At 50.2% G+C, this 17135-nt stretch overlaps 1 protein-coding gene across 4 annotated transcripts in view; it reads right to left on the minus strand.

Moving 5' to 3' along the window:
- Positions 1–3435: 3435 nt before the first annotated feature.
- The window catches only part of ZNF346 (zinc finger protein 346), an 82708-nt gene continuing 69008 nt past the window's right edge, over positions 3436–17135 (minus strand). For 3 of the 4 annotated variants that reach the window (XM_033180063.1, XM_033180065.1, XM_033180061.1), the window contains one exon: positions 3436–5239. Coding sequence is in view for 2 of the 4 variants with exons in the window: in XM_033180065.1 (XP_033035956.1) it covers positions 5202–5239 (38 nt within the window). In the remaining 2 variants the exon portion in view is untranslated. Of the gene's footprint in view, positions 5240–14721; positions 15475–17135 lie in introns of those variants that run through there. The other variant, XM_033180067.1, reaches the window with a different exon arrangement.

A 17135-nucleotide genomic window follows, 5' to 3' on the forward strand; every position in this document is an offset into this window, starting at 1 on the left:
GGCGACAGAGCGAGACTCCGTCTCAAAAAATAAAAATAAAAATAAAAAATAAATAAAAATATATACACACACACATGTGTATATTATAATTTTTTTAAAAAAAGATTGGTTATCTTTTAAAAACAGTTTGTCCTGGTTCTCTTCTCTAGAGTCCTGCCTTGCTGGAGCTCCCAGGATAGATGAGGCTCCTTGCTCTGGGAGCTGCCTGTCCAGAGGAGACCTTGCCAGACCTCCCGGACTGCTGGAGGGGTTCAGCTCCCTGCCTCTGGCCCTCTGCTGGCTCCCCTTGTGAATGTGATTGTGGGCGGGGGGAGCAGGGTGAGCCGCCAGCTGGAGCTGGACCCCACATGACTTTCATTCACCTTCCCGGGCATTTCCTGAGTTTACTGGAGCCAAAGGCAAACTAAAAGTTTTCATAGCTCAGGTCATGCAACCTCCTCCTCTCTTGAGATGCGCAAATCCCTCAGACCGGCAACCCCCTGATGTCCCTAGGATAGGTTCCCCATATCCCTTGTCTGCCTCCTCTCACGCACTCATGATCTTTCACATTGACCCTCGGCAGAGGCTGACACTCCCTCACAAAGTCATTCATTCATTCGCTCATTCATTTGAATGATTATTTATTGAAGGTTCATTATGTGGCATCCACTGTTTTAAATCCTGGGGATAAAGCCCCGAATTGGACCTTTATTTATTTATTTATTTATCTTTTTGAGACAGAGTCTTGCTCTGTTGCCCAGGCTGGAGTGCAGTGGTGCTATCTCAGCTCACTGCAACCTCTGCCTCCTAGGTTTAAGTGATTCTCCTGCCTCAGCCTCCTGAGTAGCTGGGATTACAAACATGCGCTACTACACCTGGCTAATTTTTATATTTTTAGTAGAGACAGGGTTTCACCATATTGGCCAGGCTAGTCTCAAACTCCTGACCTCAAGTGATCTGCCCATGTCAGTCTCCCCAAATGCTGGGATTACAGATGTGAGCCACCTCACCTGGCCTGGGCCCTATGTCTACCTTTCAAGGGGCTGCTGATATTGTGGTGGGGACAGACAGGTAAGTAATCAATTACAGCCTGGGAGATAAACTGAGCCAGTCAGGCAGAGCACCTAAGCCTTTCACACTGTCTCACTCTCTTGCTGACATGCAGTCTTTCACCAGTCCCATTTGCAGTCTCTTTCTCAAAGACATTCAGATACAACTGGGCGCAGTGGCTCACTCCTGTAATCCCAGCACTTTGGGAGGCCAAGGCAGGCAGCTCACTTGAGGTCAGGAGTTCGAGACCAGCCTGGCCAACATGGTGAAACCCCATCTCTACTAAAAATACAAAAATTAGTCAGGCGTGGTGGTGGGCACCTGTAATCCCAGCTCCTGGGGAGGCTGAGGCAGGAGAATCGCTTGAACCCAGGAGGTGGAGGTTGCAGTGAGCTGAGATCGCGCCACTGCACTCTAGCCTGGGAAACAGAGCAAGACTCCGTCTCAAAAACAAAAAACAAAAAACAACCATTCAGACACACACACACACACACACACACGCTTGCTTAGCAGAGGCAAGAGCCTGTCATCCTAAGATCCTGCTGTTAACTTGCCTCTGCCTCAGTTTCTCCACCCAGAAAACAGTCATGCTCCATCTTCTTCTTCTGCTGCCCAGGCTGGAGTGCAGTGGCGTGATCTCTGTTCACTGCAACCTCTGCATCCCAGGCTCAAGCAATTCTTCTGCGTCTCCTGCCTCAGCCTCCCTAGTAGCCAGGACTACAGGCGCCTGCCACCACGCCCTGCTAATTTTTGTATTTTTAGTTGAGACGAGGTTTCATTATGTTGGCCACGCTGGTCTCAATCTCCCAACCTCAGGTGATCCACTCGTCTCAGCCTCCCAAAGTGCTGGGATTACAGGCATGAGCAACGGCTCCCGGCTACTCCAGCTTCTTTCTTCCTGGGAGTGTTGGGGGAAATGAACGCGTTCCTGTTCCTGAGTTCCTGACTCTTGAGCTCCCGTTACGTGCCAGGCACTATGCTGGGTGTTGTACAGGCATTATATCCTTTAATTCTTCCACCAAGCCAAATGGCATAGGAATCCTTAGCTCTGACTTGTAGGTGAAGAAACAAGCTCAGGGAGATGGAATTACTTTTTTGAGGTCATCTAGCAAGTGAACTGCGGAACTTGAACCCCCGTCTTCGGGGGCAAAGATGGAGTGCTCAGGATAACTCTCCAGAATGGGATCATTGATGCTACCGCATCAAATACTTTCTGCCTCCATCCTTAACTGTGGCCCAGGAAGGTACAGATTCACCTGAAGGTGAGTGTGTGGTGGAGGGAGGTGTGGGGGCTGGGACTGGGCACTGCACTCCTTGACCTTTTAGCCAGCAGTCCTGAGGAGACACCCAGCCCCAGGCAGGGGTTTGCAGACTCTGTGCTTCTAGAATGCTGGGCTGGGCCAGGAGGGTCTCCTGAGGCCAGGTCTTACCCCCCACCTGCCTGGGGGCAGAGTCGTCGGGGGGTAGAGGGCAGACGTTGCCTGGTGCCAACGATGTTGCTCTTGGATGGGAGCCGGGCCCAGGGAACACTGGGGCTCTTGTGCAGAAAGGCTGCCACTAAAGCCGGCCCGGCCCCTGCCCAGGCCCCACTCCAGCCTGGGCCTGGCCCCAACTCTGGGCCCAGTCTTGTTCTTTTTTTTTTTTTCCCCCAAGATGGAGTCTTGCTCTGTTGCCCAGGATGGAGTGCAGTGGCACAGTCTCAGCTCACTGCAACTTCTGCCTGCCGGGTTCAAGCAATTCTCCTGCCTCAGCCTCCCAAGTAGCTGGGATTACAGGCGCGCATCACAATGCCTGGTTGATTTTTGTATTTTTTAGTAAAGACAAAAATCACCACCTTGGCCAGACTGGGCTCGAACTCCTGACCTCAGGTTATCTGCCCACTTTGGCTTCCCAGAGTGCTGGGATTACAGGCATAAGCCACTGCGCCCCACCCAGTCTTGTTCTTTCTTCATTTATTTATTTTACATTATTATTATTATTATTTTTTGTGATGAAGTTTTGCTCCTGTTGCCCCGGCTGGAGTGCAGTGGCGCAATCTCAGCTCACTACAACCTCTGCCTCCTGGGTTCAAATGATTCTCCTGCCTCAGCCTCCCGAGTAGGTGGGATTATGGGCACGCACCACCACACCTCGCTAATTTTTGTATTTTTAGTTGAGACAGGGTTTCATCATGTTGCCCAGGCTGGCCTCAAACTCCTGACCTCAGGTGATCCACCCACCTCGGTCTCCCAAAGTGCTGGGATTACAGCTTCGAGCCATCCCGCCTGGCCTCTTTCTTCATTTATTTTCCTTCCTTCCTCCCTCCCTCCTTCTCTTCTTCCTCGCCCTCCCCCTCCTCTTCTTTCCTCCTTCTTCCCTCTTCCTCTTTTTCCTCCTCATTTTCTTTGTCCTCTTTTTTTTTTTTGAAACAGGTTTTATTTTGAGAACATTTTAAAATGCAGAAAAAGTACACAGGGTCATACCATACCCGGCTGCTCAGAACTGACAACTGTTCATTACCATTTTTTTTTAAGTTGAAACAGGGTCTCACTATGTTGCCCAGGCTGGTCTCGAACTCCTGGGCTCAAGCAATCTGCCTGTCTCGGCCTCCAAAAGTGCTGCGATTACAGGGGTGAGCCACCACACCTGGCCTATTTTACCCTTCTTTTCCAACCCTTTTCTACCTTGGCTTCTCCACAGGCTCCAGGGAGGTCTGGCTTGGCTGGTCAAAACGGAGGTGACATTGACAACAGCGAATGATTAAAGGTTGGGTGTCAGAGTCGAACAGATCTGGGTTTTTTTTGGAGATAGAGTCTTACTCTGTCGCTCAGGCTGGAATGCGGTGGCACGATCTAGGCTCACTGCAATCACCACCTCCTGGGTTCAAGCAGTTCTCCTGCCTCGGCCACCTGAGTAGCTGGGATTACAGGCGCGTGCCACCACGCCCAGCTAATTTTTGTATTTTTAGTAGAGATGTGGTTTTGCCATGTGGGCCAGGTTTGAACTCCTGGCTACAAGAGATCCACCGGCCTCAGTCTCCCAAAGGGCTGGGATTACAGGAGTGAGCCACCTTGCCCAGTGACAGATCTGGGTTTGAGTCCTGAAAACTCTTTGTGGTCACGGACAAATCGCTTAACCTCAAGCCTCAGTTTCATTTTCTGTGAAATGGGAATAATACATCTTCCGTGAGGACTCAGTGTGATGATGTATGTCAAGCACAATGCCAATGCCTGGCACATACCCTTGCTCATGAAAGAGTAGCCAATATGAATATTTGCAGCTATAGGCCTGGGACCCACCCAAAAGCATGGGCAACACCCTCCTGTGACCGAGAGGGAGGGACTGAGAATGACCCCTCCTCAGCCCTCATTTCTCCTCATTTCCCACCCATCCTCAATTCTGGGCACATCTGTCTCCAGCTGATACTCTGAGGACAGCAGGGCTGTGAGTTGCGGGTTGCCCAGGGCATTTTTGTGGAGGCAGAGTTTACAGCTGACGACAGCCTGGGAGAGCTCTTGAGGAGGCTTCCAAACCAAGGTGGAGGGAGGGGAACGGGGGAGGAGGGATCTGCGTGAGGTTAGTCCTGGCTAACCTCACTCAGTTCTAACTACCCTGGGCTACTCCTGGGGCTTCTCAGAGTCTCAGTAGCACCCCCGGTCCCCTTATTTACTGGTCCCAGATACTACAGACCTGTGGCCTGGCTTGCTAGGACAGAGGCTTTCAGGGTTTGCCAGACTCAGCTCTCTCTAGACTTGGGCCTACAAGCGTCACACCCACTGGGTGTTGGCATGCACATTTGTTTGGAGGAGGGCCGACAGCTGGGAAGTGGCAGAGGCTGGGCTGGAAGAGTGAGAGGATTGGTGGTCTCCAGGGAAGCAGGAAATAAACTCGTACCCTTCTCTACTTTGCCTGGTGCCCTCCTGGACCATGTAGGGCTTTGTTGGGGTGGGAATAACAGAAAACCTAAGTGACGAGGGCTTAAATGAAACAGTGTATCCCTCTCTCACTTAGCCCCCACATCTAGAGGTGGGTGTAGGTTGGTCTGAAGTCAGGGCTGAGGACACATCTGTTCTCCAGGTTTTTCTCTCATGGTCGCAAGATGGTGGCCTCAGCTGCTGCCATCATATTTGTGCAGAGGCAGGAGGAAGGAAGAAGTTCCAGAGAGTTGAGTTTCCACACAGCAACTCCCAATTTCATTTCCTTGGCCAGACTGTGACACGGCCACCCCTAGCTGCAAAGGAAGCCAGGAAGTATATTCATTTTGCTGAACACCTTGCTTCCCCTAACCCCTAACAAAACCAGGGGCTATCAAAAAGAAGTGGTGACTGGTTGCCAAAATGACTTTTTTTTGTTTTTTTGAGTCTCACTCTGTCGCCCAGGCTGGAGTGCAGTGGCACGATCTTGGCTCACTGCAACCTCCGCCTCCCAGGTTCAAACAAATCTGCTGCCTCACCCTCCTGAGTAGCTGAGATTACAGGTGTGCACCACCATGGCTGGGTAATTTTTTGTATTTTTAGTAGAGACAGAGTTTCACCATGTTGGCCAGACTGGTCTCAAACTCCTGACCTCAGGTGATCCACCTGCCTCAGCCTCCCAAAGTGCTGGGATTACAGGTGTGAGCCACCGTGCCTGGCCCCAAAATGACTTCTTTAAACTACAGATCTAACCAAGTCACTCCTCAGCTTTTACTTTTTTTAAAATCATTTATTTATTTATTTATTTATTTGAGACAGAGTCTCACACTGTCGCCCAGGCTGGAGTGTAGTGGCGCAATCTAGGCTCACTGCAATCTGTCTCCCAGGTTCAAAAACGATTCTCCTGCCTCAGCTTTCCAAGTACCTGGGATTACAGGCGTGCACCACCACGCCTGGCTAATTTCTCTATTTTCAGTAGAGATGGGTTTCACATGTTGACAGACTAGTCTCCAACTCCTGGTCTCAAGTGATCCGCCTGCCTTGGCCTCCCCAAGTGCTACAGACTTTGGGATTGCAGGCAGGAGCCACTAGGCCCGGCCAGCTTATTTTTATTAGAGACGGGGTCTTGTTACATTGCCAGATGGGATTTCAACTGCTAGGCTCACAGGATCCTCCTGCCTCAGCCTCCCCCTTAGCTGGGACTCCAGGTATGTGCCACTGTGCTGCCACTCCTCAGCTTTAACTACTCTCCCCGCACCACTCACTGGCACCCCCAGCTCCTCAGCCTGACATTTAGGGCCCTCTAGGACTGACCTCGGCTGCTCTCTTCTGTCCCAGCTCCAGTCTCCCCCAAGACACCTGGTCTGTTTTGCAGCTGCAGTGAGCTCCGGGTAGAACGTGCCTGACTGGCTCACGCCGTGGCGTCTTTGCTCACACTGCCTTTGTTGCTGAGTGTTCTTCCTCTGTCCTGCCTATCTGTCCTCCCTGCTTTCCAGCCATTCTACCAGATAGCTGCCATTCAGCTTTCTGGACTCCTCTCAGGCATTCCCTTTTCTTTTCTTTTTTTTTGAGATGGAGTCTCGCTCTGTTGCCCAGGCTGGAGTGCAGTGGCTCAACCTCCTGGATTGAAGCGATTCTCCAGCCTCAGCCTCCCAAGTAGCTCGGATTACAGGCGCTTGTCACCACGCCCAGCTAATTTTTGTATTTTTAGTAGAGACGGAGTTTCACTATGTTGGCCAGGCTGGTCTCAAACTCCTGACCTCAAATGATCCTCCCACCTCAGCCTCCCAAACTGCTGGGATAACAGGCATGAGCCACCACGCCCGGCCCAAGGATACTTATTAAAGCACAGTAAAGAAGACTTTATTCAGGACCACTGAGATAGTCACAGGGACCACTGCAATGGGATCTTGCAGAGGGGGAGAGAGATTGGGCTCCATTCTGAATACAGCATGGGCGAGTGGGAATTCTGAGCCAAGGAGCAGAGTGGGGAGCAGTGAATGGAAAATGACTAAGAGGAAACATTGGGCATAAGGGGATTCTGTCTAAACTGACCCAACAGGATTCTTGCTGAAGACAGGTCCATCAGCCATCACCTGGGGGATGGTGGAGGAGGAGGAACCTGATCAGATATCGAGGATGGGCGGCAGTTCTTGCTAAACTAGACTTAGCAGGTTCTTTGCTAAAACTGGATTTTACAAGGAAGTGCACAGATGGACCTAGGTGAAGGCTCAGAAGCCTGAGTAAAATTTATTCAACCAAAGAATCTTTGCCATTGGTAGAAGACCTACATTTCTCTCAACAAGAGCCTCTTGATAGGGTTGCTTGAGTGTTCCCACAACACGTTAGCTGGTTTCCTCAGAGCTGGTGATCCAAGAGAGAAATATTGAAGCTGAAATGTCATGTATAACTTACCCTCGGAAGTCAGATTCTGGTCACTTCTGCCTTATTCTATTAGTTAAGAGTGAGTCACAGCCAGGCACAGTGGTTCACGCCTATAATCCCAGCACTTCAGGAGGCTGAGCGAGGAGGATTCCTTGAGCCTAGGAGTTTGAGACCAGCCTGGGCAACAGAGTGAGACCCTCATAAAAAATATTAGCCAGCTGGGCGTGGTGGCTCATGCCTGTAATCCCAGCACTTTGGGAGGCTGAGGTGGGTGGATCGCCCAAAGTCAGGAGTTCGAGATCAGCCTGGTCAACCTGGTGAAATCCTGTATCTACTAAAAATACAAAAATTAGCTGGGCGTAGTGGCAGGTGCCTGTAATTCCAGCTAATTGGGAGGCTGAGGCAGGATAATCGTTTGAACCCGGGAGGCAGAGTTTGCAGTGAGTCAAGATTGCACCACTGCACTCTACCCTGGGCAACAAGAACAAAAATCCATCTCAAAAAAAAAAAAAAATTAGCCAGGCATGGTGGTGCATGCCTGTAGTTCCAGCTACTTGGGAGGCTGAGGTGGGCGGACTGCTTGAGCCCAGGAGATCGAGGCTGCAGTGACCTATGATTGTGCCATGCACTCCAGCCTGGGGGACAGACCAAGACCTTGAATCAATCAATCAACCAATCAATCAATCAGTAAAGTGAGTTGCTACTTACAGCCCATATTAGGGGATGTAGGGTAGAAATTAAACCTGACCTCTTGAAGGGAGGGGTATTATAAAATGTAGATGTATTTTATTTTTATTAAAAAAAATTTTTGGCCGGGCGCGGTGGCTCAAGCCTGTAATCCCAGCACTTTGGGAGGCCGAGACGGGTGGATCACGAGGTCAGGAGATCGAGACCATCCTGGCTAACACGGTGAAACCCCGTCTCTACTAAAAATACAAAAAAAAAAAAACTAGCCAGGCGAGGTGGCAGGCGCCTGTAGTCCCAGCTACTCGGGAGGCTGAGGCAGGAGAATGGCGTAAACCCGGGAGGCGGAGCTTGTAGTGAGCTAAGATCCGGCCACTGCACTCCAGCCCAGGCGACAGAGCGAGACTCCACCTCAAAAAAAAAAAAAAAAAAAAAAAATTTTTAAGACGTCTTACTCTGTCACCCAAGCTGGAGTGCAGTGGCACAACCATAGCTCCCTACAGGCTTGATTCCTGGGCTCAAGCAATCTTTTTGCCTCCCAGGTAGCTAGGACCACCTAGGGATGCATCACCATGCCTGACTAATTTTTTAAAGTTTTTAGTAGAGATGGAGGTTTCACAATATTGCCTGGGCTGGTCTTAAACTCGTGGCCTCAAGCAGTTCTCCCATCTTGGTCACCCAAAGTGCTGGGATTACAGGTGTAAGCCATTGTACCTGGCCTTATTTTTATTTTTTAGAGACAGGGTCTCACTATGTGCCCAGGCTAGACTTGAACTCCTGGGCCTACGTGATCCTTCTTCTTCAGCTTCCTGAGTAGGGTGCACATCACTGTGCCCGGCTTTTGTGGACATCTTTTACAAATGCTGTAAGACTTAAAACATCCTGCAGAGGAAATGTTTATCATCTGAACCTTTAGTTTCTTTCTTTTTATTTTGAGACGGAGTTTCACTCTTGTGGCCCGGGCTGGAGTGCAGTGGCACGATCTCAGCTCACTGCGACCTCCGCCGCCTGGGTTCAAGCGATTCTCCTGCCTCAGTAGCTGGGATTACAGGCATGTGCCACCACATCTGGCCAATTTTGTATTTTTAGTAAAGACAAGGTTTCTCCATGTTGGTCAGGTTGGTCTCTGAGCCAAGGAGCAGAGTGGGGAGCAGTGAACTAGGCCGCGCCCGGCCTAGTTTCTAGCTTTGAGGAGTACTCCCATGTGGCAGAGATCACCTCTCATGGTAGAAGCTGAAAACGCTGTAACTACTACTGCAGTTTTTCTTCCAGCTAAAGCCCAGCTTCTGCCAGTTAACAGCATCCACTCCAGAGAGCCAGTGATGCCCAGGAGTGGCTTGGGAGGCTTGAGAGGCTTGGGAGGCCCAGGAGAAATGTTCCCTGGTGGGGGCTGCAGTAACAAGAATGAGCCTGGGGCTGGGCACGGTGGCTCACGTCTGTAATTCCAGCACTTTGGGAGGCTGAGGCGGGTGGATCACCTGAGGTCAGGAGTTTGCGACCAGCCTGGCCAACATGGTGAAACCCCATTTCTATTACAAATACAAAAATTAGCCGGGCATGGTGGCGTATGCTTGTAATCCCAGCTACTAGGGGGGCTGAGGCAGGAGAATCGCTTGAACCTGGGAGGTAGAGGTTGCTGTGAGCCGAGATTGTGCCACTGCACTCCAGCCTGGGCGACAGAGCAAGATTCTGTCTTAAAAAAAAAAAAAAAGAATGAACTCCTGGGGTACAGAGCAGTGGTACTGGGCACTCTTATGCATGTCTGGACTGACTGGGCTAAGGGCACAGGCAGGAGTGTTCAGGGCTTAGTGTTGGTGGGGACAATGGTATCCTTCTTACACTTACTCTGTGGTATGATACAGGCAGGATTCTGCTCATGTAGCCTGAGCTCATTTTATATATTTTTTCCTTCTTAAAATCTTTAAAATGTTTTCTCCATGTATAAGGTTTTTTTTTTTTGTTTTTTTTTGAGACAAAGTCTCACTCTCACCCAGGTTGGAGTGCAGTGGTGCAATCTCAGCTCGCTACAACTTGTCTCCTAGGTTCAAGTGATTCTCCTGCCTCAGCCTCCTGAGTAGCTGGAATTACAGGCGTGCACCACCATGCCCACCTAATTTTTGTAGTTTTAGTCGAGACAGGGTTTCGCCATATTGGCCAGGCTGGTCTTGAACCTCTGACCTCTGGTGATCCACCCGCCTCAGCCTCCCAAAGTGCTAGAATTATAGGCATGAGCCACTGCACCCACCTCCGTATTTAAGTTTTTTTTGTTGTTGTTGAGACGGAGTCTCGCTCTGTCGCCCAGGCTGGAGTGCAGTGGCCGGATCTCAGCTCACTGCAAGCTCCACCTCCCCAGTTTACGCCATTCTCCTGCCTCAGCCTCCCGAGTAAAGCTGGGACTATAGGCGCCTGCCACCCACCTTGCCTGGCTAGTTTTTTGTATTTTTTTAGTAGAGACGGGGTTTCACCGTGTTAGCCAGGATGGTCTCGATCTCCTGACCTCGTGATCCGCCTGTCTCGGCCTCCCAAAGTGCTGGGATTACAGGATTGAGCCACTGCGCCCGGCCAAGTTTTTTTTTTTGAGATGGAGTCTCACTCTGTTGTCCAGGCTGGAGTGCAGTGGCACAATTGCAGCTCACTGCAACCTCTGCCTCCCAGGTTCAAGCGATTCTCCTGCCTCAGCCTCCCGAGTAGCTGGGATTATAGGTGTGCACCACCATGGCCAGCTAATTTTTGTATTTTCAGTAAAGACAGGGTTTCACCATGTTAGCCAGGCTGATCTCAACCTCCTGACCTCAGGCGATCCACCCTCCTCAGCCTTCCAAAGTGCTGGTATTATAGGCATGAGCCACCGCGCCTGGCCCATCTATAAGTATTAATATAAGTATTTTTTTTTTTTTGAGACGGAGTCTTGCTCTGCCACCCAGGCTGGAGTGCAGTGGCCGGCTCTCAGCTCACTGCAAGCTCCGCCTCCCGGGTTCCCGCCATTCTCCTGTCTCAGCCTCCCGAGTAGCTGGGACTACAGGCGCCCGCCTCGTCGCCCGGCTAGTTTTTTGTATTTTTTAGTAGAGACGGGGTTTCACCGTATTAGCCAGGATGGTCTCGATCTCCTGACCTCGTGATCCGCCCGTCTCGGCCTCCCAAAGTGCTGGGATTACAGGCTTGAGCCACCGCGCCCGGCAATATAAGTATTAAGCATAAAAAAAAAATCTGTAACTATTAAGCCAACTTTTTTTTTTTTTTTTTTTTTGAGATGGAGTCTCGCTTTGTCGCCCAGGCTGGAGTGCAGTGGCGCGATCTCAGCTCACTGCAAGCTCCGCCTCCCGGGTTCACGCCATTCTCCTCCCTCAGCCTCCTGAGTAGCTGGGACTACAGGCACGCACCACCATGCCCGGCTAATTTTTTGTATTTTTAGTAGAGACGGGGTTTCACCGTGTTAGCCACGATGGTCTTGATCTCCTGACCTTGTGATCTGCCCGCCTCGGCCTCCCAAAGTGCTGGGATTACAGGCGTGAGCCACCGCGCCCGGCCATGCCAACTTCTTTAATGCTGGTAGTTCTATGAACTTAAACTAGCTGGCTTGTTTCTGTTGCTTACTGCTGAAAATCTTGGCTGATATGTTTTGAGGGCCCTGGTCTTGCAGTCTCTCTCCTTACCTTGAGCACATTCTCCCTCCTTTGAGTTGACAAGCATCTTCCTCCTCAGAGCCTTGGCACATGCTGTTCCCTCTGCCTGGAACATTCCTTACCTCCACCTTCCCACCCACCACTCACTCACAGGTGGATCACTCAGTTTAAATGTCACGTCCTTAGGGAGACCTTCCCTGGCCCACCCGCAATCTGGGCTTTGGCCTCCTGCTACACACTCTGGCTGCACTGCTGTTTTCCTTTGCAGCCCTTTGTTACAACTGCTACAGGTCATTTGTACACAGGAATCCGCTAGGGAAAGTGGGTCTCAGTCCAGGGTCCTGGCATATAGTTGAGGCTGAGGAAAAATCAGTTGTTTCCCTCACTCTCTAGGGAATCCCTTCTCTTTTTTTTTTGAGACGGAGTCTTGCTCTGTCGCCCAGGCTGGAGTGCGGTGGCGCAATCTCAGCTCACTGCAAGCTCCGCCTCCCAGGTTCACGCCATTCTTCCACCTCAGCCTCCCGAGTAGCTGGGACTGCAGGCACCCACCACTATGCCTGGCTAATTTTTTTGTATTTTTTAGTGGAGACGGAGTTTCACCGTGTTAGCCAGGATGGTCTCGATCTCCTGACCTCGTGATCTGCTCACCTCGGCCTCCCAAAGTGCTGGGATTACAGGCGTGAGCCACTGTGCCCGGCTGGGAATCCCTCCTCTGTCTGATCCTAACTGCCCTCTGCCCTGGAGCTGCTCAGCCCCTATCAATGTTTCTGACTCTCAGGGAACATTTTCGTTCGGTTGCAAGACACAGATACTCAAAAATCAAATCTGCTTACACAAAATAGTAAATGTACTGGCTCATGCACTTTTGTTTTTAAAGAGATGAGGTCTTCTTGTGTTGCCCAGGCTGGATTTGAACTCCTGGGCCTAAGAAATCCTCCTGCCTCCATCTCCTGAGTAGCTAGGGCTCCAGGAGCATGACTCTAAGTCCTGGTATGAATCAGGCTTCAGAAACAGCTTGATCCTGGTTCCCAATAGTATGGGCAAAACTCAGTCTCTCTTCTGTCTTCTTCTCTATGGCAGGTGTTCCCTAAGAAGTGACAAAGAAGGCCACTAACAGCTCTGGGCTCAAGACATTCCCACTTGGCAACTTCTCAATTGTTCTGGCAAAAGCCAGGAGAGTGGAGGTCTTCCCCACCTAGACTACATAAGCTGAGGGTGGGGTTCTTCAAAGAAAAGCTTGTTATAGGAAGAAGGGTAAACAGACACCAGGAAGCTTCTGATTATTATACCTAGTGATTCTGTGAGTGACACTGTTCCTAAACTTAATTATTTAAAACACTGTATTATTTCTCACAATCCTGTGATTAGCTGGGCTCAGGTGGCAGTTCTGATTACACTGTGGATTGGCTATGCTAGAGGGTCTGGGATGTCCTCCCTCACATGCATGGAGTTTGCTGTTGGCATCTGGTCTGTGGTCGCCACACGGTCTAGCCCAAACTTCCTTTCACACTGTCAGGAAGCTGCACAGGCACTTAAGTCCTAATGTTGGAAGTCGTACAGTCATGTCACTGAATTCTCTGATCAAAGTAACTCACAAGACTAGTTCAGATTCAAGAGACTGGGAAATGCACTCCCCTGCCCATCTTGACGGGAGCAATGATAAAGTCACATTGCAAAAGGACACAGGCACAGGGAGGCAATGATTCATGGGAGGCCATGATTGAAAGAATCAACTGGCCGGGCGCGGTGGCTCAAGCCTGTAATCCCAGCACTTTGGGAGGCCGAGACTGGCGGATCACGAGGTCAGGAGATCGAGACCATCCTGGCTAACACGGTGAAACCTCGTCTCTACTAAAAAAAATACAAAAAAACTAGCCGGGCGAGGTGGCTGGCGCCTGTAGTCCCAGCTACTCCGGAGGCTGAGGCAGGAGAATGGCGTAAACCCGGGAGGCGGAGCTTGCAGTGAGCTGAGATCTGGCCACTGCACTCCAGCCCGGGGACAGAGCGAGACTCCGTCTCAAAAAAAAAAAAAAAAAGAAAGAATCAATTATGCGCCACAACTCGCCTCTTCTAGTTCCTTTCACTAACCCTCCTCTCACCCCAGCAACCTGGCTACTTTGACCTTCATGACCACTAGAGGATCATCTCCCTCAATAAGTCTTTCTGGCCAGGTGTGGTGGCTCATGTCTGCAATCCCAGCACTCTGGTAGGCCGAGATGGGAGGATCGTTTGAGCTAAGGAGTTGAAGACCAGCCTGGGCAACACAGTGGGACCCTGTGTCTACAAAAAATAAGATAATTAGCTGGGTGTGGTGGTGTGCACCTGTAGTCCCAGCTACTCGGGAGGCTGAGGTGGGAGGATCACTTGAGTCAGGGAGGTCGAGGCTGCAATGAGCTGTGTTTGCACCTGCATTCCAGCCTGTGTAACAGAGTGAGACTCTGTTTCAAAAAACAAACAAAATAAATGTCTTTCCTGTGAAATCCCAGCAAGGGTCCCGACCAGACCATACCCATTTTTATTCATTTATTCATTAACGTATTCAATCACTAAGCAGTTATTAAAACATAACCACAGTCCTATGCTAGGGACCAGGGATGCAGTATCATAAGACCCAATTCCTGCCCTCAAGCAATTTCTAGACCCAATTCCTGCCCTCAAGCAGCCTCTAGTCTAAAAGAAGAGACAGGGAATTAGATCACCGTCACATAGCATATTAAGGGCTATGCTAGAGGGGAACACACGGCATCTGGGAGCACAAAGGGCAGCCAACCTGGCCTTGGGGGCCAGTGATCTCTGGATGAATGGAGGTCCCTAGGTTGACAAGGCGAGTTGGAGCAAGTATTAGGCAGAATCTTGGTCGCAAGTGATAGAAACTCAACTCCAGCTGACTTAAGGAAAAGTTAAAACTACAAAGTCCTGGGGGATATTAGCTTCAGGCATAGCTGGATCCAGATAGTCATCAGAAATGAGTCTCTTCTCATCTGGAGTGCAGTGGCGTGACCTCGGCTCACTGCAACCTCTGCCTCTCAGGTTCAAGCAATACTCCTGCCTCAGCCTCCCGAGTAGCTGGAACTACAGACATACGCCACCATGCCTGGCTAATTTTTGTATTTGTAGTAGAGACCGGGTTTCACCATATTGGCCAGGCTGGTCTTGAACTCCTGGCTTCAAGTAATCTGCCTGCCTTGGCTTCCCAAATGCTAGGGTTACAGGTGGGAGCCATGGAGCTCGGCCTCCTCTGTGTTGGCTTAGTTCTGAAGCAGGCTGTCCTTACATGCTGGACACTAACAGCTGAAGACTATGACTGTGATTACTCAGGTGGGTCACAGGCTCACTCCTGGAATCAGGGAGCAGGGTCAGTCCCTCAGAACCACAGAGTCTGAGAATGGAGCAGGTTTGTCACCCAAAGGAGAAAAGGAAAAGAAGGGCTGTGGAGCTGGCCTGACATCAGGTGTACTCCTAGACAGGTGACTGAGTTACAGCCCTCAAATAGAGAGAGCCTCCTGAGGGAAATGTCCTGAGGGAACAGGAAATCGGCCTTGGGAGTGAGCAGATATGCTAAGATCAAATCTCTCTCCAAGGCTACTTCTTGGTTGTATAAGGTCTGCAAGACTTTGTCCCTGACTTTCTCCTGTGAAATCAAGTCTTCTCCAGTTGTCCTGAGGGTTAACTGAAATAGGAAATACAGGGACTCTTGAAGTCACCCTGTTCTCTTCCCATTAAATCAAACAGTCAAGTCCCAGGGCTGGTCTACCTTGCCAGAAAAAAGAAGCGGACTCCACCTAGTGGCTAGTGGGGTCATTGTGCTGTAGAGCTGACCATTTACAGAACTGTAAGGTTTCTTCAGCGTTTTGACATTCCTAGACTGAGGAAGCAGCATATATGAACAGTAAGCTTGGCAGAGCCAGGCCAGGGATACGTCTGCCCTGTCTCTGTAATAGGGCTTTTCAAAGGGCAGAGAGGTGAGGTTAGGTGGATGGATGGTCAGAAGGAGAAAATGTTCTTCCTATTGTATTTTACATTAGTGACTGCTCATCAGAACATCTGGTTTGGGGGTTGGGACAGCTCATGTGGCAGGGACTGCTGTGAGGGAAGGGCTTTCTTCTTTTTTTTTAAAGAGGCTCCCACTATGTTGTCCAGGCTGGACTTGAACTCCTGGGCTCAAGCGATCCTCCTGCCTCAGCCTCCTGAGCAGCTGGGATTACAGGCACGTGCACCACACCTGGCTTAGGGCTCTGGGAGGAAACTCGACCTGTTCATTGCTACTTCTTTAGGATTTGAGCTGGGAACTGTGATTTCTTCTAACTTCCACTTCACAAGACAGTATCAAGGCCTCAGGTCACATATATCTGGTGGCAGTGCTCAGACCAACACTTAGGGCCCCTGAATCCCAGGCCATTGTCCCTCATGCCATCCCTCATTGGCTGCTATATAGGTACATGTCTAGATGTGTCTGCACTGGTGGGTTGTTATAGTCAAACAGCTGCTTTGCATCTAGCTCTGGGCTAAGAGCATGATTCCATTGCCTCTTGGTTCCATTTCATGCATGATTCCATTTCTTCCCCTCAGGTGTGACACCTGAGTAGTGTCACTGGCCAAAGAGCCCTGGGCCTGGGATAAGCAGGGGCTCCCCAGTAGTGGAGGGTGACTTTTCGCTGGATCCCAGTAAAGAATCACTTGTAGCCACTATGCTACTTTTCCCCCTGCCTCAGTCAGATCGAATTAGGATTCTGGCATTTCATAAATCACTGAATCTTATTACATGGGGCTATGTCAGATGCCATCTGCTTGTGGCCTTACCCCCGCTCCAGGGGGACTCAGGGCTTACTTCAGGTCAACAACAGAAAGAGCAGCAGTTACCATTTATATAGCATTTATCATGTGTAAGGCACTATTAATTATTTCATATCTATCTATTCTTTTAATTCTCACAATAACCCTCTGAGGTAGGTACTAATGTTCCACCCTGAGGCAGCTTTGTGATGGCAGAGCTGGGATCCGAACCTTAGCTGCTTGCTTCCTAGAACCTGAGTTTTCGTCACTACACTAGACTACCTCTCCAGAGCTGATGCCTCTCTGAGACCCTCCCTAGGCACTAGAGCCATGAGCAGGGGCTCCCTCTCATGTTTGCCTGCTATATACACCAGAATGGCCAATATTAAAAAAACTGACAACATCAAGTACTAACCAAGACGTGGAGCTGCTGGAGCTCGCCGGTGAGGATGTAAGTCAATAGAGCCACTTTGGAAAACAGTCTGGCAGTGTCTAGACAAGCTAAACATATGCCTACTCTATGATCCCATGCCTAAGTCAATGAGTGAACATGTGTACCAAGCAACATGTACAAAATCCCTCATAGCAGTTTTATTTATGATACCCCCAAACTAGAAACAACCCAATTGTCCCTCAACAGGATGGCTGGGCCAGGCGTGGTGGCTCACGCTTATAATCCCAGTACTTTGGGAGGCTGAGGTGGGTGGATCACTCGAGCCCAGGAGTTTGAGACCAGCCTGGGCAACAC

Source organism: Trachypithecus francoisi, unplaced genomic scaffold (assembly GCF_009764315.1).
Source record: "Trachypithecus francoisi isolate TF-2019V2 unplaced genomic scaffold, Tfra_2.0 Lachesis_group2, whole genome shotgun sequence".
Classification (NCBI taxonomy): domain Eukaryota; kingdom Metazoa; phylum Chordata; class Mammalia; order Primates; family Cercopithecidae; genus Trachypithecus; species Trachypithecus francoisi.